General features: G+C 36.5%; 1 protein-coding gene across 1 annotated transcript; it reads left to right on the plus strand.

Annotated features, from left to right (window-relative positions):
- The first annotated feature begins 973 nt into the window (after positions 1–973).
- LOC110458033 (filamin-A-like) lies at positions 974–24,044 on the plus strand. Its single transcript, XM_021509576.1, has 20 exons — positions 974–1,411; positions 6,121–6,316; positions 6,879–6,944; positions 7,355–7,568; positions 8,893–9,004; positions 9,767–9,954; positions 10,420–10,575; positions 11,079–11,210; positions 11,902–12,037; positions 12,348–12,485; positions 13,030–13,203; positions 14,174–14,317; positions 14,482–14,607; positions 14,914–15,060; positions 16,022–16,126; positions 16,290–16,475; positions 17,403–17,684; positions 19,263–19,412; positions 21,026–21,193; positions 21,742–24,044. The coding sequence occupies exons 1-20, from the start codon at positions 1,087–1,089 to the stop codon at positions 21,981–21,983; spliced, it is 3,387 nt and encodes a 1,128-aa protein (XP_021365251.1). The 5' UTR covers positions 974–1,086; the 3' UTR covers positions 21,984–24,044.

Here is a 24,044-nt window from a genome sequence, read left to right on the forward strand (position 1 = left end):
CTACATGTAATTGACTCGTGTATAACGAAGCTACATGTAATTGACTCGTGTATAACGAAGCTACATAGAACTTCACCTATACGTTAAACGGAGCTGCATTTTGTTTCCTCTTGTTAAACGAATATGCAACATACTTGACTCATATATAAACTAACCACACCGTACCAGACTCGTATATAACGGGGCTACGGTAACTGACCTGTATATATACGAGTCAATTACGTGTAGCTTTGTTATATACTAGTCAATTACGTGTAGTTTTGTTATATACTAGTCAATTAAGTGTAGCTTTGTTTTATACTAGTCCATTAAGTGTAGCTTTTTTATACTAGTCCATTAAGTGTAGCTTTGTTTTATACTAGTCAATTAAGTGTAGCTTTGTTTTATACTAGTCCATTAAGTGCAGCTTTGATATATACTAGTCAATTAAGCGTAGCTTTGTTTTATACAAGCCCATTAAGTGTAGCTTTGTTATATACAAGTTAATTAAGGGTAGCTTTGTTATATACTACTCAATTAAGTGTAGCTTTTTTATTCTAGTCCATTAAGTGTAGATTTGTTTTATACTAGTCCATTGAGTGTAGCTTTGTTTTATACTAGTCAATTAAGCGTAGCTTTGTTTTATACAAGCCCATTAAGTGTAGCTTTTTTATACTAGTCCATTAAGTGTAGCTTTGTTATATACTAGTCAATTAAGTGTAGCTTTGTTATATACAAGTTAATTAAGTGTAGCTTTGTTATATACGAGTCAATTACATGTAGCTTTGTTATAAAGCTACATAGACCTCTGACCAAGCGTATAACATAGCTGCATTTTACTATAGTTTGATAAACCGTGTAGATCGAGTTGTCCCGCGTTCAACTGTGCCTAAAGTCAGATCCGTTATCGGTCAGGAATGTGATCAATGAATGCACAGGACGATAAAACTCAGCAGCCAGTCAGTACACAGAACGGGCGCTTACTGCTACACCTGTATTTACACCTGTATGTTACAGTAATGTGATAAGGTTTAATCAATAGCTGCGTACCTGTTTACCACAGACCTGCTAAGATTGGACAGGAAATGGACGATCCCCAGTAGTAAAATGAGCGCACAACAAACCCAGGTTAACGGTTTTACTAACGGGGCGGTTTCCAACCCCCCGGGAACAGACCGCTGGGTGGAGATACAACAATCAACGTTTACAAACTGGGTAAATGAACAGTTAAGTCAGTATAGTGGTCGTTCACTGACTGACTTACGGACAGATTTATGTGATGGAGTTCACCTCGTCGCCCTGGTGGAGACACTCCAGTTTAAGAAGATCGGTCGTGTTTACAGTAAACCCCAAGGACAGATACAGCGTCTGGCCAACGTCTCCCTGGCCTTGACCGCCATCACCGAGGACAACGTGAAACTTGTCAACATAGGTATGTCACATGGCAGTCTACTTGCATACATTGTACATGTACCCGATAATGCACTGCACGCGTGTACCCAAATAACAGGACTGCTTATTCCTGTTTTAGTATTACTAGTACAAGTGTTTAGTGTGACTTTGTATTTTGTTTTAGTGTGATTTGATAGTTGTATTTTAAAATGTTTTTTTGTATTTAGTGTGACTAGAAACTTTTATTGTGATGAGATATTTAATATTAGGGAGATTACATACGTTTTTACTTTAGTTTGACAGTAAACCTCAATTTATTGGAGAGGTTTGTGACTGACTACTTACGTCTTTGTGTGAGTGAATATATATTTAAGGTTGATATTTTGGTTCATTGTGACTGGGTTCTTATGTCTTTGTGTGAGTGAATATATATTTTCAGGGTGATATTTTTGTGATTGCGACTGGATACTTATGTTCTTGACTCGACATAAGTTAACAGGTAGTGTTGTTGTTGAAGGTACTTTCGCCCTTCGCTGGAATAAACCATATGCGACCGGTGTTTATTTCGCCTTACATAGTTAATTACTATGCATAATATTAAATTGTTTAATGATAATCGCTGTCAGGAAAAACGTGCCCTCATTAGGGAGGGCGAAAGCCGAACGTTAAACTGTGGCGAAACCCCCGCATGTAGTTAGAGCCGACTCGTGTGGGAGTCGCAACAGAATCGGAGGTTTTTCTTCTCTGTCTGCTAAGAGGATACCAAAGATACCAAAATTGATCTGCTTCTCTCATTGCATCACTTTGGGGTCTTAATCTTACCTATTCTCACTTCCCTACTCTGTCTTTCGGTTGTGTCTCCCTAGGCAGCCGTCTTCATATGACCTTAGCTGTTGCTACGACGTCAAACCAGAAATCAAAGAAAACAATGTCACAGAGGACGCTAAACAACAAATAAACAAACAACGTTAACCAAGATGTGTTAGAAAAAATATCGCCATCATTCATTCTCATTCATTCTTTATTAGCCAAAACCCCTTCGGCTTATAGGTTCAATCATAATTAGAATAGACAGGAGAGTCACATCATATACATAATACATCGTTCAATAATGTGCATATAACAATACTTAATTAACACATTACAGATGAAACACCACAATACATAAACCTTAAATTAACGCCTCTTAAATGCTAAATATAAATATTTTCCTAAATTGGATAGCTGTCTAACATTATTCATACTAAGAAGTTGTATTAATTTTAAAATGCAGAAGCAACGGTATGAAGATTTTTATATTGTGTCGCGGATCGGCCATGTCGATGCATCTACAGAAAGCACCTGTATTGATAATAAGTTTCTTTCCAGACGATGTAGTGGCATTTTATTAGCCCGTCATCAGACTCATACATGTGACCAGGCAAGGTATATCATGCTACCAGTCCGGTAATGAGATTTCAGCGAGATAACGCTCTCAGCCAAAACTATCATGTAGGCACCATCATTTATATAAAAATAAATAAAACTAAAAACCCGAAAAAATACATGTATAACAGTTTTATATCCTTTGTAAGTGGTAAACAATTCACTAGAATCGTTATGGAAGGATTAAGTATTTGTCACGATCGATGCCATGCGATAAACCTCCAAATCTCAATAGTCTAGACATATTGCCAACAGCATACAGAAATATGGACAACTTAAAATCTATGAATAAATAGCTTCAGTGATATAATTTGTCCACTGGCCTTTTACTGATGCTATCTACCCAGCTGTCCGTTCCAGGAAGCCATCTGTCCGGTTGCGCCTGTGGGATCTCGGCCAAAACCATTGCTGCTGCGAACACTCTGCACTGTAGATGAAAACTACATGATCTTAATGATCATCTAAACCTGTTTTATTCACCGATGCAATAACAACGGTATATGTATGTTTGTTCGGGGTTTTAGCGTCCTCGCAGCAGATAGGGTCATATGAGGACGGGTATAGGTAGTCATATATGATATTTGTGATAAGGTCAGATACTATACTGTAACAAAATACGTATAGTAAGGTCATGTAGTATAAAGTGACCATGATACTCTACATAAGTTCCGTTAGTATCATGAAATTAAGCCATTGATAAACAACAAATCCCGCCAAACGTCTATAGATCAGTACCATTACAGCTATACAGCCGCTGGCACGCTCGTCCGGGTACATCATTTCAATGAGTATACACATGTATAGATGTCGAAATTTCTTACAATTATGTTTGATTGTTCGATTTATTGCTTAGGGCTTTTGTGTTTAATGTCACAACAAAAATACATAGAACAGTATGAGAATACGCAGTTATAAATATGGAAAATAAAATAAAAGTATGTATGTATGAACAGAAAAGAGATGAACGAGTAAAGAAAGGAAGGAAGGAAGGAAAGAAAAGCTAGATTGAACACTAACCGAAGGAAATTTTTCGTTATGTATAGACACTATAGTTTATGTACGTCTGGTAGTCTTTCAGTATGGTAACACATCATCAGAATTAAGAATTGCTTAAAGTAACTAAAATGAAAAGAAAACAGAACCACATAGTATTAAGGTGTCAATGAATTCTTAAATCCTGATCTGTTCACGCGCAGATTTTATCCGGTTGTCGCTACGTCATGACATCTATGTTGACATGTGGATGGAATTGCGACTTCTGGTTGATTCTTTTTGAAAATTGTCTTCATTATCATGTAAGGAAGAACGAACATGTGTGCAAAGAGGGGCATACAGCGCTACACGGCCGAAGGAAGGGGTAACATGGGGTTTACTAAAAGAGAGATTGAAAGTTAAGCTTGTGGAAAAGAACAGAGATTTAAAAAAAAAAAATTGCTTCACCAATTCAACACATAAATCAGTACCTTAATAAAAACGAAAAAAATAAGATGATATATGCAAATAATCATCTAATAAACGGGCATGCTGTGAAGCTTTTTCATATATACGTAGTCACCTGTCATAAATTGTTCATTATCTAGAAAATCTGTATAATTGTTGATTTTGCAATAGAATTGTCGATTTTACCAAAAGTTACATGTATTTGTTTGTTATCGCAAAAATCTATAATATTGCTGCTTTCGCCAATGTATAGATTTTACTAAAATTACGTGTAAGAGGCGAAACAGAAATATTCTATCAAAATGGTGGTACAAGCAGTAAGGAAAGTCTATCATTAAATATTGAATTTTTAAATCCCCTATATCTTAATATGATTAAATATATAATAGATATCAAACCGAAAGCTTTGTTTTAAACTTCCTGGTAATGTGCAAAGTGGGACAACACATTCGATCGTGATAAAATGTAGTATTTCTTGCTTAAGCCAAGAGATATAGCCACTCAACACGTTCTGTACAAATAGTGTACGTCGCCAGCTATTCCGAGAAACTACTTGACAGTCGAACTTTAGAGTCGTGCCGTAAATCTTTTGATTTATTATCGTACTATCTCGAACTAGTAAACAACGAACGTACTATGTTTGCATTAAGAAGCATATTAAACACACACCAGATCTATCAACAGCAGAAGTGTTTGATAGCGAGTTTTTATCCTTGTAACAACTACGGATATATGAGGATGGTGTCCATGGACGATGACGTCACTGAAATATCATAACCTTTACACGGTAGAATGGTATCCCTTCCGGTCAAACTAATTTAACAACAGGCTTATATCAGATGTATCTGGGGGGACACGTCGGAGGTTAACAGAAAAAAAACCCGACCAGCTCATCATTGACCCGATATTTTGCTGTGACAGTTAAACGTTCAAATATAAGACACACAGCTTTATCACTTTTTAAATACTTTATTAGATAATAAATAAAGTCATAATATATAAAAAATATAAAAAAAATCTGTTGGTTTATTTTCATCGTTAAGATTCCCTTTGTCTTGGTTGAGGTAGCGATCGTTTAAATGGAAAGGTAATACATTTTTCTACACCGAAAAATATTGTTTTTGATTACATAAACTAAAATATCGATGATGTTGGAGGGAGGGGGAAATGTTGGAGCTACAAAAGTTTGAAATATGAAGCTAAATGCACATCTAAGATATTATTCACTTAAAAAAACAAACTTTCTTCACCTAATGCTATAGCAGGTTAATACATGTTTGAATAACGAATCTTATGACCACTATGCCATTTTACTTTGCTCTCGTCAATGTTAAACTACCAAGCGTCACGAACAATGCACCTAAAGTTTTCATTAATATGCAAAACCTCATATTCCAGCTGACGTAACCCTTTAGAGAAACCTTCGTATTTTACCTGTCTTGTCTGACACCCAGATAGATCTCATACGTGTGTTTTGGGTTGCATCGGGTTTCACAAAACGCAGGTTTCCTGTTGCAGTTTTTATATGAAATATAATTAGTATATTGTAAATTGTTTTATATTCCGGACATCATTCGCCTAATATGATCAATTCGATCCGGAAATGACGCATGTTGAGTTTGCGTCGGTGGTCCATTAATTCCATAAAATTAAAGTGTCTCCTTATATACTACTATACACTACACGTAAATGGACTGCAAGAATAGGACATGTATAGTCGGGTAGGGTATTATTTCGTGTTATATTTTGTATTAATGTCTCAGTTTTGTATATTTTTTTTATCTACTGTACGTTAACTTAATGCCCTTGTGTATTAAACAGTGGTACATTTGTTTCTGTTTTATCTTTTAACATCTGCTGAAGTTTTGACGTTATTGTTTACAGGTAACGAGGACGTCGTAAACGGCAATCTTAAACTCATCCTTGGTCTAATATGGCATCTCATCGTGCGCTACCAGATTTCAAATCGCAAAACCAAGTCCCCACCAAAAAAGCTCATGCTGAACTGGTTCCGCCTGGCTATCCCAGACTTGGAAATCAACAACTTCACCAAAGATTGGGAGGATGGGATAGCTCTTCAGTAAGTATATTGAATAACATGCACCCCTGAAATGTTATAATGAACTTTACCAACCTTTGAATTGGAAGAGTTCAAATGTGTCTTCAGGGGTGAATAATCTAATTGTACGGGATATTGTCCTCTACTGACATACCATGATAGCTGTGTCTGGGACAAGCTGAATCAAGATCGAAATGATTTAACCAAAACAGGAAATCAAGTTATTAGGACAGAATATGAATCGAAAGTCGAAGGAATAAAACCCAGCTGGAACGAAATGGATACCAAGCCAAAAGGAAAGACATCACGAATCCCTGGAACTAGGTGTTCTGGTAATGATAAACGTTTCATGTGACATATGCGACAGCCATAACCATTTCTGACGTAAATTCCAGGAAACTATGTCGCTAATACCGACACAAAGTATATATTTGAACTTCAAAATTAATTGCGTAAGTTAAAAATTTGAGTCTGTTTGAGAGATCTTGATCTCCATTTTGATAATTTGGTTTTTAATTATTATGAAGACGTTATAAAAGAATTATGTTAATTCAATTAATAATCGTTGCTTGGTTATTTGCAGTGCCTTGATAGAGCGCCTCAAGCCAGGTACTAGTCCAAACTGGAGGAAACTTCACAGCAAAAACAGGTGAAATACTATTTAGAAAATTGTTATATATTGCTAAACAGATACACTACTATTATTTCCTGTATTTTGTGTCGTGATTATTGTCATAAATAATAAACTGCTTCAACTGGTTGGCACTGATACTGACTATGAATGCCAGCTTAAGATAAATCAATGATTATAGAATTACTTCAGTAAACAAGGGTGAGAGTGTATTGGTTTTGTTTATTTACCCAATTATGCAGGGGTTTCAAAAGACACATACATATATAATATATAAGGCTCTGTTACTGTAAAAATAAAAACAGTTTAAAAAAAAGTTGGCACCGACTCGGTAAGTCTTACTCGCTCCTAGCTGCTTCTTATATTCGGATAAAAAGGAGGATACAGTCTTTCGTTTGAAATCGTTGAAATCAGTGTTGTAATTTCAGGGTAGAGAATTGTCGGAGTGCAATGGTGCTCGCCAAGGAAAAATTGAACATACCTCGGGTTATCTCCCCTGAAAACTTTGCCAGTGGTGACCTTGACGAGTTGTCGGCCATGACCTACCTGTCCTACTTTGTCAAGGTCGAGTCCCCTGGTTATTATGACACACTGAACTGGGTGTGTAAACAACTGCGCACGACCACCATTACCAATCTAACGGTAGGTAATAGACATTTACAGTAAAACACTTGTTATTAGATTGCATCGACCTTCAGGTACTGGCCGTAGGTCGGTGTTTTTTCTACGGGAACCCCGGCTTTCCTCCACCACAGAACCTGGCACGTCCTTAAATGACCATAGCTGTTAATAGGACGTAAAACACTGACCACTTGCGTTGATGGGCAGTTAAGGACCACATAACTAACTAAGACATGTAAAAAACGTTTTATTTTTAGATTGTTAAGGGAAAAATATCCAAGGACACATATATTCTTTTTCCTAATTGTAGTTAATTTCGATGATAAAGCGGGTACGTACATGCAAGACGCAGGAAGAGCTTAAAACATAACAATATATGCATAATCTAAACATAATACTGTATACACAAATAAAGAATATTCTTACTCATAATATTTGTTACATACTTAAAGGTATCAGTACAAAACGCGAGATTGAAATATTTCAATGTTGGTCAACAAGTTCCATGTGTGTATTAGTCTTAATGGTATTTTATGTTAATTCACTATATTTCTTTTTACTTACTTATATTTAAATGACATTCCTAGATTTCAATTTTCAATTTTAGTTTTAAAATGTGTCTTAACAAAGGATTTTATATTTGGAATGACCCATCGTCGCTAGCCAAGGGTTACGATTCGGAAGGATCCGGTCTTCCTACCGAGTAGTAAATAGATCGTACCGGATCGTAGCCCCTGGCAAGCGAAGATGAGAATGACCGTACCATTCTTATAGGGGCTTGTCCTAGTTTTAAAGAGTAACAATACAAGCTGTTTGTGGGGAGGCTAAAATGGTGATCCCCGACGAGGGGGTAACCCACACACGGGCCTTAAAATATTCCCTGAGCTATTTTGTTATTTCATTCGTTAAGATTATTTAGGTTGTGAAAAATCAAAATTGAAAAATAAAAGGACTAGGCAAGTTTGTTATTTAGTCCAACAATCTGTGGAAAATTGTGTAAATTTCATAATAACTAATATAAACCTACTATGTGTAGTAAGTAAGTACATGCATATCGATAATTATATAGACGAATCTCTCATTGACTACCAAAACTAAATAACATGGAGAGATTTTTCTTTATCAGTGAGGTGTCGTATGGATGACAAGTGAAAAAAAAAGTTTTTGGTGGTGAACTATATTTTCCCTTGTCAATAAGAGATACATATTGAAATCATTTAGATATATCCTTTGGGTTTTTTAGTGAAGATTTTGGATAAACCATCACATAATTATTACTGAAAAATCAATATGATTATTATTTATTAGAGTAAGACATTTCTTTTTTTCATGTACGAATTAACAGACTGACTGGAATGATGGGCGTCACATGTGTAGCGTTGTCCAATCACTGGGCGGAGAGATCCCGGGCTGGCCCAAGCTTGACCTCAATGATCACGTCGGTAACTGGGAAAAAGGTAGGCGCCATTTTCTGTCTGCATTGCAATGACAAAGTAACAGACTATAAGTAGGAAGTTAAACAAAATAAAACCAACAGCAAACTTTACTCTATCAACTATATAGTTTGCTTCTCAACGCCTTTGGTTCTATGGAGGGTAAATTATTGGCTACATAACCAGCTTATTACATTGCTTGCTATTTTGTGATCAGGTTGTTGTGGTCACGTTGACCTTTTAACGATGCACGGCACATCTTCCTGTTGGTGATGCAAGAACAATGTATTCCTCAATATATCGCCAATATTGGGTTAAAAATTACGGCGCAGACATTTCAGTGAAAACACTGTATAGGTAATTTTACCTTAGACCTTGAGGTTAAGGTCACGATGGCCTCATTTCAGTCGCCATTGACTACACACCTAATGCGTGTATTATAAGGTCCTTTAAAAGTGGTTTAAAAGCTGCATACCAGACCATATTATAATAACTCGCCCTTTGACATGTAATTGTTGAATGTCATGGTAACGTAATTGAAGTGCACTGAATATCTCTGAGTGATGCTTGTTTAAAGTTACATCAGGTCAAGATCTAACTGAGAATTTTGCAATTTCTACAGTTCACATAGATGTGAAGAACATTCTGAGAGCGATGCACATTTGAATTTCACCAATACATCTTTGACGTTGTACATAGTAAAGACAGGATGATTTAAGACGAATCAGTATTAGATATGTCTCCCTTAACAAACGTCCAGATGTCCTAATTCCTCTCATTTATTAGCTATCGCCGGAGGTAAAGAACTTGGTGTCGAGCCCCTACTTAAAGCCAGTGAAATGTCGGACCCCAGCCTCGATCACCTCACAATGATGACTTACGTCGCCAGATTTCAACAGGTGACGCCATCAAAAAGTGACCAAGACAAGGTCAAGGTCACAGCCGATCTCAATAATGTCAGAACAGGGATTCAGGTATGTTTGTTTGATTTTGTTTCAAGACACGCCAAGTCAAAGACACCAAAGTCGACGACACGAACGGCAATCAGTATCAGAATAACGAAAAATGGTTTTGAAATGCTAAGAGCAGACAAGAGAAACAAATTACAGGTTATTAAAGTTGCAACGAGGGCAGTAGATAAATAAATGTATCTTTCGTATCCCTTAGAACAGAAAGCCAATCCGATTGTGCAACACAGACACCCGCTTATGTGTCTTCTTAGTCTTATTGCGGAATGTCCTATGTTCATGTCTTACATTGAAATATACAGATAAAAGCAACAGCCCAAACCATATATATATATACTTGCTTGACATGTATGCTTCTGAAAAGTGTGACCAAAGTGGTCAGATTTTGTATTGCTATCAACCCGCTAAATTTCCCTCTCATAACATTGTAATCAGCCAATCACTGATTTTTATCCTGTTGGCGTCACAAAGACGTCCTTCAGCATAGAAGCGTCGGATCGGACACTTAAAACTGACAAGGTGGAAGTGGAAGTTAAGGGTCCTAAGAGCCGAATGGATGTTGATGTTCAGTGGATTGAACAACGTGCAAAATGCAGGTTTACACCACGTGAGGCTGGAGAGTATCAGGTACCATTATGTCCATTGTAGAGCATATGGCATCGACTTGTATTCAATCAGATTATATAAAATATTATCTATATCATGTAAGATAGTTTCTTTAACTACAAAAGATGTATAAAAGGTTTTAGCTAGTATATAAGATATATGATATAATATATAAGATATTGTATGAATCTAACGAAATCCAGCATTGCTGTTTAAGCTTAAGTAAATGTTGAGTTGGCTGGCTATATTAGTATTTACCAGAGAAGGGAGAGTGTCTATTCCCTAGACGGTGTACAAGATATTTTTTTTTAATTTTATATCGAAATTTTATAACTTTTTTAATCTCTTTTATAAATGTACTAATAAAATGCATATGTAGAATTAGAAAAAAGGACAGAATAAAATTACAAATAAAAAAGTTTTTATTTAATCAAAGACGCGTCTTGGAATACGTTTACTAAACGTTTCTGTGAAAACACTGATGTTTGTTCGATAAGTCAATAAGACCGTTTTTTTCAACGTAGATATCAGTTCACTACAACAAAGTCCTGGTCAGTGGATGTCCGGTGAAATTCGTTGTTAAGGCTGACATGTCCAAAGTCCGGGTGTTGACCACTTCTACAGACTGTATAGTCGGCAGTAAACACCAAATACAGGTAATTCTCTCTACTAATCCTAATAGTATTTATAGAGTGAATTAGGACGTTGCTTATTATGATAATGGGAGTCGCCCATCCTAGTGAATACCACTAATATTGAAATGAAATTTCATAGAAATAATAGTCTGTCCAAATATGTAATTAAAAAAAATCCTATTTGGAATTTGTGTTAATCTCAAGAAAAAATAAACATAAATATATATACCCAGGGCCGAAGCTGAACCCCATTGATTGTCAGTGCGGTTCGTCAAATGTCAAGGTCACAGTAACCAAAAAAATAGTAATTCCTTTACCCAGATGTCTATACTTGACCAACATAAATGATCTCGCACGATGTTTAGTCTTGGTATGTGGATGGGCAAAAATGGGGGTGTTGATATTTAGCGTCGTCCATTAAAAGGTTACAGTTTCCCAAAAGATGATAAAAAAACATTTGTTGGGCTTGATTTGTCTAAGGTCAAGAAAGGTCGCTTTTTCAAAAACAAAAAAACTCACAACATTGAATTTGAAGTACATGTAACTAGTTAAAAGGGGGAATGCTAGGTCGAACATTAAACAAGCACGATCGCCTACAATCTAAAATCAGACATATTGTCCGGGGTTTCGGATAACTTATGTTTAACTAATTACTTACTGATATCGTTTTCCTTGGTAATCACAGTACTAAATAGTGTGGTTTTTCATTTAGGTAGAAGTTAGTGACACCAAATATGGTGTTATCTCCCTTGAAAGTCATTCGCCAGACGGTCAAGTCTATCCTCTTCCAGCAGAGGAAAATCAGGAGGATGGACTTCATGTAGCTAACTTCCGCCCAAAACATGTCGGTAAGATAATTTTACGTTAATATCACAAGAACGCCAAATTTCCAGTCCGAACCAATGAAAAAAATGCAAATGCAAATATAGACATTTCTAAATGTTAAAAATAAAACCGTGTTGAAATAATGATAGTTGTACTTTCATTATATAACAGTTTTTCAGAGCAATTTTATTTAATCAAAGTTCGTAATTGGTTTTAAATACACTTACAAATTACTCGTGTGGGATTATGTTCACATCTTTAATTGAATCATGTCAAAAATAATATACACATTTCCAATATCAAGTTATCACTTTTCTATTTTGGATTGTCAAGGTCTGTGGGTCGTGCAAGTCTACATTGACGGGGAGGAAGTTCCCAACTCACCGGTTAACTTTGATGCATATGACCCGCAGAAAGTGTGGCTCTCCGTGCAGGGACGAGGCGTTGTAGACGAGGTTGTTGTTTGTCATGGTGAGTGGGCGGGGCGTTGTATTCGAGATTGTTGAGTGTAATGGTGAATGGGCGTAGCGTGGTGGATGAGGGTTTATCTGTTACTGTTATTGGGCGAGGAACAATGAATGGTGTTGCCATGTGTCATTGGAAGTATAAGGATCGTTAAAGAACAATGCCATGATCAATAATGAGAGAGCAATGGTAGCATAATGGAAAACACAATCTTCTTTTGGAACGGCGGCGTTGGTTTGATTCCCCAATCGGAGTGGAAAGGTATTGGTTCACCTGCCCAACCACGGGTGTTTTCTCATGAAACTCCAAGATCCCCCAACATTAAAACATCATATGCGCTTCCATCTGTGCCAACAAGAGTGATAAATAAGAGTATGAAAACATACTACACAGTTGTAGAAAAAAACTGAATAAATATTATGTTGCATGGCATTGTGGATAATTGTTTTCAAGTATCTTATTTAGTGCTGTAATTGTAGTTAAATTCCTGACCTTTCATATCAATCCTGTTTAAGATGGATACACTCTTACGTCTTGCCTCTCTCAACAGTTGATGTAACTGACGCCGGAACGGGCAAGGTCTCGGCAACAGTCACACATCTCGGTAAGCCGTCTACTTGCGATGTCACCAAGCAGGATGACGGGAATTGGTCGATCACGTTTGTCCCTACATGTCCAGGATCATACTTCATGAATGCTGCTTTTAATGGCACTACTATTACAGGTAAACACTAATGTTTGTTTAGACTCAATATGAGTCCCATGTCTTCCTGGAATGAGTACTAGTGACTCTTGTCGTAATTTGCACTCGAGGTTATAACAAAATGGTAGTGTCTGGTTGTATTATTGGCTGCACCGGGAGGTTCCAGAAAGAAGAAACATCGACGAGGTGCGAGATTATTGCTTAGTACTTGTCTTACATTACACATCAAAATTATTAGAGCAAAACACTATTTCACAGGAGAATCAGGCTAGTAATTTTTGAAGTATTGGAATGGAACTGGCCGCAATGATTATGTTATATATATATCAACATTTCGGTTAAGCTGTCTGTGAAACAATGAAAAATTGACCAGTGGAATGATTTGACGAGTTCCAATAAAAATGATAAATCCATTTGGTTTCGTTATAAGCACATATAAGCTTTGGGTGTAATTCAAGAACCAAATAACAACCAAATCAATAAGACGGTTCTGATAGGTTTATCTTAATATCGGATCGTATATTTGCGAAAGTTCTTGAGCCCTTCGTCTCTATAAAGAATAAGGCCATTGCGCCCTGTCATGACGGCTTGCTTTATCTGCAGTTTGAAGTGAAGAGATTGTTCTCTCTTTTGTTCGTATACTTTTGAAGTATTCATTTTTCGTTTAAAATTCCTATTAAGTATAACAATTTGTCATATTTCTGAAATATTTATCGACACAAAATTACTCATACAATCTAAACAACTTTCACCAAGAAGCTATCAACAGCACGTCTGGTTCCGTTAACAATGACATATCATGTGGTATTGGTTGTGTCTATGAAGAGATATAAACCATATCTAGGACAGACTAGCATTCGTTTTCTTATAAAACCAATCAATTTAGTCATAACTCTTGAAAAAAGATTTAAAGGTATTTGCATCTTCCATAACGTTGAAATGAGCCTTAAATTAAATGCGTGTAATTGTGGAAGTAACAACAATTGTACAGGATGTCCGAAATTGGTGGATGTGGTGGACCCTGGTCAGATAACAGTAACTGGTGAAGGAATCTCTCGAGGCCTGTGTGGGAAGGAGTCCAGATTTACCGTGAACGCTGGCGATCTCGGAGGGAACATAGCAGTCAACATCCAAGGTAAATACACTTCTTCCTGGCCTTTAAAATGTTGTTCGTACCATTTTCTCCTTCTAAGTCGATGTCTTCTTTCCCTACTCCTTTTTTAATAATTATAAAAAAAATGAAAAAAAAATCATATTGGCTTAAATTGACTGGCTGTTGTATTTATTTTAAACTTTCAGCGGGAGATGCAAAGGTAGATACGAGATGGGAGGAAGTAGGACCCACGGCATACCAATTCTCATATACACCGGCACAGACAGGGGTCTATGCCATTACAGTTCTGTGGAATGATGTATGCGTTCCTGGTAAGTGTCTACAGACTGGGGTATTTACTGTAACAGTAACACTATGTGTGTCGATGGTTTTTGTCTTTAGACGAGTGTCTGTACGGTCATAGTTTTGTGTAACGACATGGGTCGCCCAGGAAAACAAGCAATATCCAATGTCTAGAATCAGAATAATTTTAGTCGGTCGATTTAGTACTATGTATTTATTGCTTAAGATGAAATAATCTATGGAAAACACAGTGGGGTGCAAAATACGTTCCACTCTGGTGTTAAAATAGATACATCACCCAATTAAATGAATTATATCACCTGTCGCTGTTACAGGAAGCCCCTTCAATGCAAAGATTACAGACAGGTCAAAGGTGAGGTTGAAGGACGATCTGAGTGGGGATAAGGATGAGAATGACTATTTAGCTTTGGTGTGTGGGACTGACACCACCCTCCACTTCGACATCAGCGAAGCAGGCCCAGGTATGTAAAATATAAACACAAACACAGCATTGTAGGAATTTTAACAGAGACCTTAAGAAAATAACCGTATCAGTCTAGTACATGATTTAAAACTATCAGTCTGTCTATGTAAAACTCCACATTGCAGTTATTTTCAAATTAAATGAACATGTATTAAGAGACCATCTGCAATATGAGAACACGTTATGGACTTGAATAATACTGTCTTGCTGTACTGAAAGGCTGTACTTGAGGCACCCTACCTCGTTACGAAAAGTTCTGACGTCAAAACTGCGTTTCTGTATTTTCTGTTCATTTTTCTCTTTTCTTTTGTTTGGCACCCTTGTATGTCTTGAGGTGTAATACGTATCCTAACTTACTTAAGTAAAGACGGATATACTAATATATATTCCGCTGGAGCTATTCAGTTTCGATAATCATTTTCTGACTTCGTTGCACTATACATGTTAACAAGTGCCTATGTACTACCTGTAATGGTTATTCGAATAACAAATCCACTGTAAATTCTTGTGTATTGCCCACTACGTTATATTGCCTTCGGGTATCTGCTAATCAAAATAAAACTCAATAATTAATTTCCACTAGAGTACTCTACAAAAATATAATACAGTTACAGTTATATGCGCCTATATTTCATGCATACTTTTGATGATTAAACTTCTTTAACTGTGTTGTGCTTTTGTTTATAATTGAAACAATATCGCATATCTCTCCCTTTTGATGGCTTTTCAAAAACATTTCGTCAAATTGCTTGCTTCATCACATAGCAAACATGGAGCATTTTCACGTTTAAGACTGTATATCCTGCAGAATATATGTAGAATATAACGGTACATGCAAATTAAGATGTCTGCTTCTACATGAATTTGCATTATATTTCATTCCTAAGACTGTAAGTCCGAGAAAACGTTTGGCTTCTTCCCGGAATGTTTACAATTTTCTCCCCCTTTATAATATCCAGGATCCTTTAATGCGGAGGTGCTGGCCCCTAGTGGCAAGCTTCCCGTGAAGCTAGACCAACCTGATGAAGACGAAGTTGCTGTCAGCTTCAAAGCCATAGAGGAAGGTAAGTCTGGATACATGTTGATAAACATGTACATGATATTACAAACAAGTGATTTCGAATTACTGTTTCGTTTGCATTTCGATATTCTCTTGTTTTCCTGTCAGCATTTAACTAAAACAGTTTAATTATACAGATATATATGTTGATGACGTCTTGCTTTCAGGTGATCATTACATACACCTCTACTGGTCAAACGTCCCTCTGGACTCTTCCCCAATTCTCTCCTACTGTCCGGGACCCATACTCCCAATCGACCACACTAAGGTCAAGGTAACAGGGAAAGGAATCACAGAAGGTCGTGCGGGAGTTCGGATGGCATTCATGATCGACGGGAAACTTGCTGGCCCCGGTATGTCTATTAAATAATGAATTATACTACACTGTAATACAGCAACACATTACAAGCAAGATGTGTATGTGTTCCGTCTAGATAAGTGAACTGGTATTACTTTTAGTGAGAATTGGGTCACAAATGTGAAGGTTGTTAAGCATTTAGTTAAAAAAAAAAACTTGTTCAGAATGCAGAAAGTGAATAATGTACTAATAAAAATGAGACAGTTTCTGGAAAAGAAATTAGACTGTCTGCATTATACAGTAGGTAAGAAAATAGATCGTCAAGTTCCTGAGAATTTATACAGAATGAAAATAATATAGTTTTTTTTCAATTGCATTTGAACTTTCACGGAATGTTTCGGGTTACTAAATAAGATACCGCATATGCTGCAAAAGATCTGTCAAAACATAACGAAATCGTGATTCATACAAATAGCCTACAAATACGGAGAGTTAACTGGAAGTATCTGAGTCATTACGCTTCTTGCAAATTAAACTCATCTTTGTTCAGCTGATGCAAAAACTGATATGATGATTGGAGCACAAATAACTTTGACACATACAGCTTTAGGAAATTTGGCATAAAGAAGTTTACATTTCTATTTGAATTACATAGTGATTTGTCAGGGGTATACCGCTACTCTTTGCTCGCATCAGCCTACAACTTAGAGTTTGTGTGACTCCCGGTTATGCTAGCTTGCGAGTCAAGGCATATCTGCAATAGGCCTCGAGCCAATATCGCAGCCAGCACATGTACAACAGAGCTCTGTAACCGATGATGGAAAGCAACTGCGCAATCAAAGTAACTAAAGTCCCTTTAACAATATTGGGTTCACATCCCTATATACCGGACCATCCTTGGGTCTCCCCCCGTTAAGTACGACAAACATTTAGATAAGTTAATTATCATTCATTCAAGTGTCAACTTAACGTTCACATACAGGTGTGCCAAAGGTGGAGATGCAGGGCGTAAGGTCCAACCCAACGGTTCAAATGTCGGCCCTGAAGTATGACCGGTACCGCTGTCACTACACCGCCCCCTCCCCTGGAGCTTACCTTCTCTACATCTACTGGTCAGGAACGAAATTGATCAACGTACCGTACAAGTTATCTGTGTCCCATAGAGGAGCTGGGGGAAAGGTGAAGGTCATAGGTCGTGGACTCAAGGGCGGATTCGTGGGTCAGGAGCTCCGCGTCATAGTGAACACGACCTCTGCTGGATACGGTAAAGTTACAAAAAATAATTTTCGTAACGATCCCCGTACCACTGCCTAAAACTGGAACAATGCTTGACTATAGCTTTGATAAGTCATTTCTGATCTTTGAAAAGAAATCCCATATACTGTGGGACTTAAACGAAATAAACGAAATATAATCAATAATAGTATTCTGGATGTAAGTAATTCAGTGGGGTTTAAAGATTAGACCAGGATTAGGACCCTGCAGTACATATTGTAATAATGTTTCTCTAACCGACCGGGCAATCTGGTCAACGGAAGTGTCCTGAACCAACTGTGCATTAGTAATATCCAAACGGAAGTTAGGGGGAGGTAACGCCATAAACGAATAACCATGGTGTAAGAACGTTTAACATATTTTATTTCTCTAGCATCAAATGGGATTCACATTATTTCAATAGGAATTTATTCAAGGAATTGACCTAGCGTGTTTCATTGTATAATTGCTTGAGGCGGATAATGTCAGTTGTAAAGAAAAACATTTGCTTAATCATGGTTTCCCAAAATGCCATCATCTGCTTAAGAAAGCAGAATTAAGGGCGATATTTATCTATCCGTGTAAATTTCTCTTCTACATTCTTTCTACTTCCTTGTCTCTTTGTCCCTCTAATCTTTACCTTTAGACTTTACAAACATTTACTTAACCACTCTTCCACTTTCATTTTACCATACCGACCTACCAGATATATTGTTTTACCCTTATCCATGTTTATTTTGCCTCTGCCCTACTACAAAATTATTTATTTCATTCTCTTCTGGATAATCATCGAGTTTCTCAATCTCCCAATTTAAGAATATTCTCAGTAACCCGGTGTTTTATGCTGCTTCTGACCAGCGATTGAATCTCCAACCATGTTTCCTTATACACCGACAACGAACCGCCCACATACGTTGTCGCTATTACTGTTACAGATATGTATGCCAAGTTTCCTCTTTCGATACTTGGCTTGGCTAACATTTACATTGCTTCGCAGACAAGTCATAAGAGGCTATTAATGGATTTATCTATCTCTTTTCTCATAAGCGTAATCGAGATACTCAGTTACGTCATATCAATGTTAAACGGGAAAGTATTGCCATGTGGTAATATTTGCGTTTTTTTGCAGTGAGTAAATTAGCTCGAAAATATTCATTCACAATATATAATGATTATATATATGCAATAATTAATATATACTCAGAGCCAGTGTCAACATGAACATTTCCGAATCGCAATCAGCGTCAAAGCGTCACAATGCAAATGTTTCCACACGCGAAAGTTTCCACTTTTACAGTTATAACTAATGTTTGCGTTGCGCCCCGAGGTAATCCAGTATTACCCGAGTCACATAGCAAGAACTGTGATAACCCCAGTGTAATGGAAGACGATTAGGATGCATAACCCCCAAATCTTCCTGATGAGTAAATAATTTAATCACACAGCATTTTATTCTATATTAGTTATCCACCCACTCAGCTCCTATCCATTTTGATTCTTTTGTCACTGTTGCGACAAAAAACATTTTGATCTCCTCTCAATAAATCATATAAAAGAATTTCCAATTTGTTTTATATTTCTATCACAGGTGAGGTGGCAGCAGAAATGAGCGGAGTGTTACAGCCAGCTCGCTGTGATATTTTGGACCAGCAAAACGGTATCTTCACCTTGAGATTGTTTCCTACAGAGGCGTGTAGACATAGTCTTTCAATCAGTTTTGATGGAGAACATGTTCCAGGTATGAAATATTGATGTGTGATATCAGGGCCTACACGTACGATAACTATAGTCCGATGTGTGTCCTTTAATCAATGAGAAAAATGTGGCACCGGAGGATTGCTATATAATAGTTGTAAGAAACAGAGAAAACTCGCGGGAGGAAATATAACTAAAATCAAGTTAGTGTAAGCTTTACTTACAATTAAACACGGAAGTATGACTGAATTCAACCTAAATATGTACACAAAGACCAAATACTTACTTATAGTAGCACACTTATTATAGAGATACATATATGTAATCAATTGATTTACTTTTGGCAAGTTAGTCAGGAAATGCACGTATGTACTGATACACCACAGCTTACGTCTTAAATAATCAAAAACGACCACAAAGCCAATTTAGACAGTATGACGGTTAAATATTACTATATATGGAATGCAATAAACATCTATTGCAACGCCAAGAAAGTCTTTTTGCGATTTTCACATGCATAAGGATTGGCTGGACTGACATCTCTCTGCAAACAATGATATCATTTTCTTAAGAAAAAACAGGTTGTCGTGCATAAATCTGCCAATGTGTCTTGAACACGATTTGTTGCTTTGGCCAATTAAAGATTGGAGATCTGCATATTTAGAGACAATTGGCGGTAATGAACATCAGAGAATCTCCTTCGGTAATCGCATGATGTTCAATCGCTTAAGTGACCTGACTATGACAGATAAATCGCATGATGACGAAAGTAATTCCTTTCGTATGAATATTGAAAGATCTTTTTGCACAACATTTCTAAAACTCGCGAACGACCCTGACAAATCTATGAAGCACAGGAGGAATGGACTATTCGTATTAAGGAGGTTAAGTTTGCATGCGGAAGTCGATAAACTAGAATTTGATTGGCCATGATATGTAGTTAAAGATGTAACTTTAAGAAGTAAAACACGTCTGTGAAGATTGGTATCGGAATGCAACCTAATTTCTAACAAACATATTTCATGACATGCTGTAGATACACATATATAGAAATAGTCCGAGAGTTACCAATGGAGACATCATACAATGTACTATTGCATGTGTCATTTTGGTTAATCTCAATACGGTGAAAGCATAATAGTATTGAAAGATTATATTCATTTATACAATGTAATGTCTAACATTCCAATAACTATGATAAATGCTATTTGAATCATTATGTCATATTAGTTGTTAAGGTGATTGTTAAAAAATTCACTGATCTCGATATGACGAAAGCACGCTAGCATTGAATAAAAATTTACAATGTCTTTCATTCCCATAATTTTGCTAAATGTTATTTGAATCTTATCAACAGCCGTGTATCACTTTGAATTATGAGAATGGTATATTTTGAAAGAGATCTGCTTGCAGTAATGTAAATGAATTAGCAATTTGAAATCTGCTCTGAAATGATAATTCGTGGTGTTGAAAAGTTTAGCTAGTTCAGTATTTATTACATCTGTAAAACAAATATGTTCAAGTTGACACAATGAGTTACTGAGAGACATCCATATTGCAATATTGAACGCAAAACTTTCTACAATGATATACGTTTTGAAGAATCAAAACAAAATATTTCCATTTGCACAATTTACAACTGTTGATATATGACAGGAAGCCCATTCACCATCCCGGTGGGGGAACCGCCCGACCCTCGGAAAGTCCGTGTGTATGGTCCAGGAATACAGGATGGATTGATTCAATCATTTGAGAGCAAGTTCCTCGTGGAAACATATGGAGCTGGGGCTGGCCAGTTGGCGGTACGGATCAGGGGCCCAAAAGGTATGAATAGTGAAGAGGAATATGCTAATATCAGATATGTGATAATGTTATGATATTCCTTTCTGTGTTTACATTTGCTATCAACCGTACGAAAATCGTAATTCCCTGCAGATTCGGGGAAAGAACAGTCCAACTGCATTTGACCACATGTTATCGTAAGGGGGACCACCTGTTGATTTCTTCTGTTTCCTCTGGGGGAAGGGAGGGGAGGGGAGCTTGAGGGACGCAATGGATCTGCTGCACCCAATGCGCTGTCTTCCTAGGCACCAATCTTCATACATGTATGGCCTTAGTTGTTGCAATAACTCAAAACAAGCCAAAAAGGAAACAACAACGAAAAGCTCAAATAGAATAGTATTCAACACTGTATCACACACATGGTTTGAAATCTTTTCTGTCTATCATTGTAGGAGCATCACACACATGGGTTGAAACCCTTTCTGTCTATCATTGTAGGAGCATCACACACATGGGTTGAAACCTTTTCTGTCTATCATTGTAGGAGCATCGCACACATGGGTTGAAACCTTTTCTGTCTATCATTGTAGGAGCATTTAAAGTGGACATGGAACGTGAGCGACAAAATGATCGTACCATTCTGTGTCGATATGACCCATCGGAGCCCGGTCAGTATGACCTTATTGTCAGATGGTCTGGCCATCACGTGACCGGTAGTCCTTTTTATGTGAACGTCTTTGAGACTCGGGAGGAGCTACAGAGATATTTGGAGACAGAGAAAGGTGTGTCTATAGATATGCACACAGGATATGAATGGCTAGAAGAGGTTTAGAGCAAGTTATCAAATTACACGGAATATGGAAACAGAATACCGGTGACAACAAGATGAAATTAACAACAGTTGTGAAGCTACTATAATACCTTATTTGGTGCAATTATATTTCAGTATAATTTCCAGAAAAGCCTTCTCTAGAAGATTTCCTCTTACCAATGTCTTCCTGAGTCAAATTCTATAAGTAATTGTGGTAATTCTTCCGTGCTGTATGTTGTATATCATGTAGAAAGATTTACATTTATAATTGACATTATTTTAACGGCATTAAGTTTATCAGACTAAGTCATGGTTGCAATACAGTTCATATTTATTTTCACAATAATAGTTTGTACACGTAACTTTTTGCAATATCATTCCTTACAGGAGTTTAAGTATTCACATTTAATTTACTTTTTGCATATTTGAATCAGTGACAAAATGGCTACAATAATATAGCCACTAAAGAGGGGTATGATAAGAAAATGCATTTTATTGTATTGTGTGAATACCTATCTTGTTGTTGTGAATATTAATGTAGGTATATGTACACCATTTGTATAACACACACGATATGTGTATTACTCTGATTATATATGTGCATATTTATCAGAGTAAGTTGAATATTGAATATATTCATATTTTATATAATCGAATGAACTGAATAAAAGGTGTGACAGGTAAAACTGTTAACAATGGACACGGGTTCATAGAAGAGGATTTTTTAATATTTATTTTTTACACGTTTTTGTTTCTTTATTTTGATCTCACTGATGGTATTTATGGTATCTGCGGAAAAGTCAAAGCTTGTTTGATACCTAAAATATACCCATAATGCTTCCAAGTACTGAAATACTAAAAATGCCGAAATACATGGCAAAGGCGAAAATTCTGAAAGTGTTACAATGTATATATACAATGTAGAACCTTACACTACGGACACTCATGGAGAATTATATCAAACAGTATAGTACATATACATCGAGGTATATTGGGGAATGGTATATACCATTCAATTATTCAGCGAGGTTTATGATTTCCTAATATTTGTTGTATTTGTTTTCATTAAATTCATTTTGTATACGTCACAGATGCTAAACACAATAGCCAGAGAAAAATGTTTATCAAGATTTTGAACTCCAGTTTCATAGCAGGGAATGGATTTAACAAGGTATCAGATAATGTGATAGATATTATATGTACAATCACATCAACCCACTCTGTAAATAACTCTGTACAACCAACCAATACCTTAACAATGATGGTTTTATTAGTTCCCGTACATGTACAATGCTATTTTTCCTATTAATGATAATACAAGTATACAATTAGGTACTAATTAGTTCCAATACATGAACTATGCTTTCGTTTTTAATAAAAGTACAAAATAATGTTCAATTTAGTTCCAATCCGAGTATACTAGTGTACTTATAGTTTCAATAGGGGGAAAACAGTTTCCCCATTATAATTAGTTTTCCGGATAAATATACAAAAAAGTACTTGTACAATAATGGACTTATCAGAACAAGTCGTGTACAATTATTTCCTTATTATAAAGTCGTATGACTGTAAGAAGTTATGCAATTATCAAAGTGTTTGTATTTAGCATACATTATACAGAATGGATGGGAGTGTAACAGTTATGCCAATATTTGAAAGTATATGTGCATGCGAGTGTTATGATTTTAACTTGATAAAACCATTTTACTCTAATTAAAATCTGTTGCAAGCAATACATTTGCGATTCTGTTATTTTTCCCTTTTTGATTTGAGAAGTAATCTGAAATCAGTGAAAATGTACTCTCTCATGTATAATTTTTATAATGTACATGAATCATTAATCTTGTGTTTCCTCTTAGATGACTTCAAAAATATTCGAATTCTGAATGAGAAAAAGACGTTGAGTGTAAACGCGTACGTATGGGTGACATGCACAACGTCATATCAGGATTACTACAAATAATAGTTGATCTTGCATCAACATTTTGAAATCTAAAAACAAGAGGCCTAATAGGCCTGCATTGCTCCCCATGGTATAAATCTCACAACTGTAACCTTAAAGGGGACTAAAATAATGTTACA

Source organism: Mizuhopecten yessoensis, unplaced genomic scaffold, assembly GCF_002113885.1.
Source record: "Mizuhopecten yessoensis strain PY_sf001 unplaced genomic scaffold, ASM211388v2 scaffold9409, whole genome shotgun sequence".
NCBI classification, from domain to species: domain Eukaryota; kingdom Metazoa; phylum Mollusca; class Bivalvia; order Pectinida; family Pectinidae; genus Mizuhopecten; species Mizuhopecten yessoensis.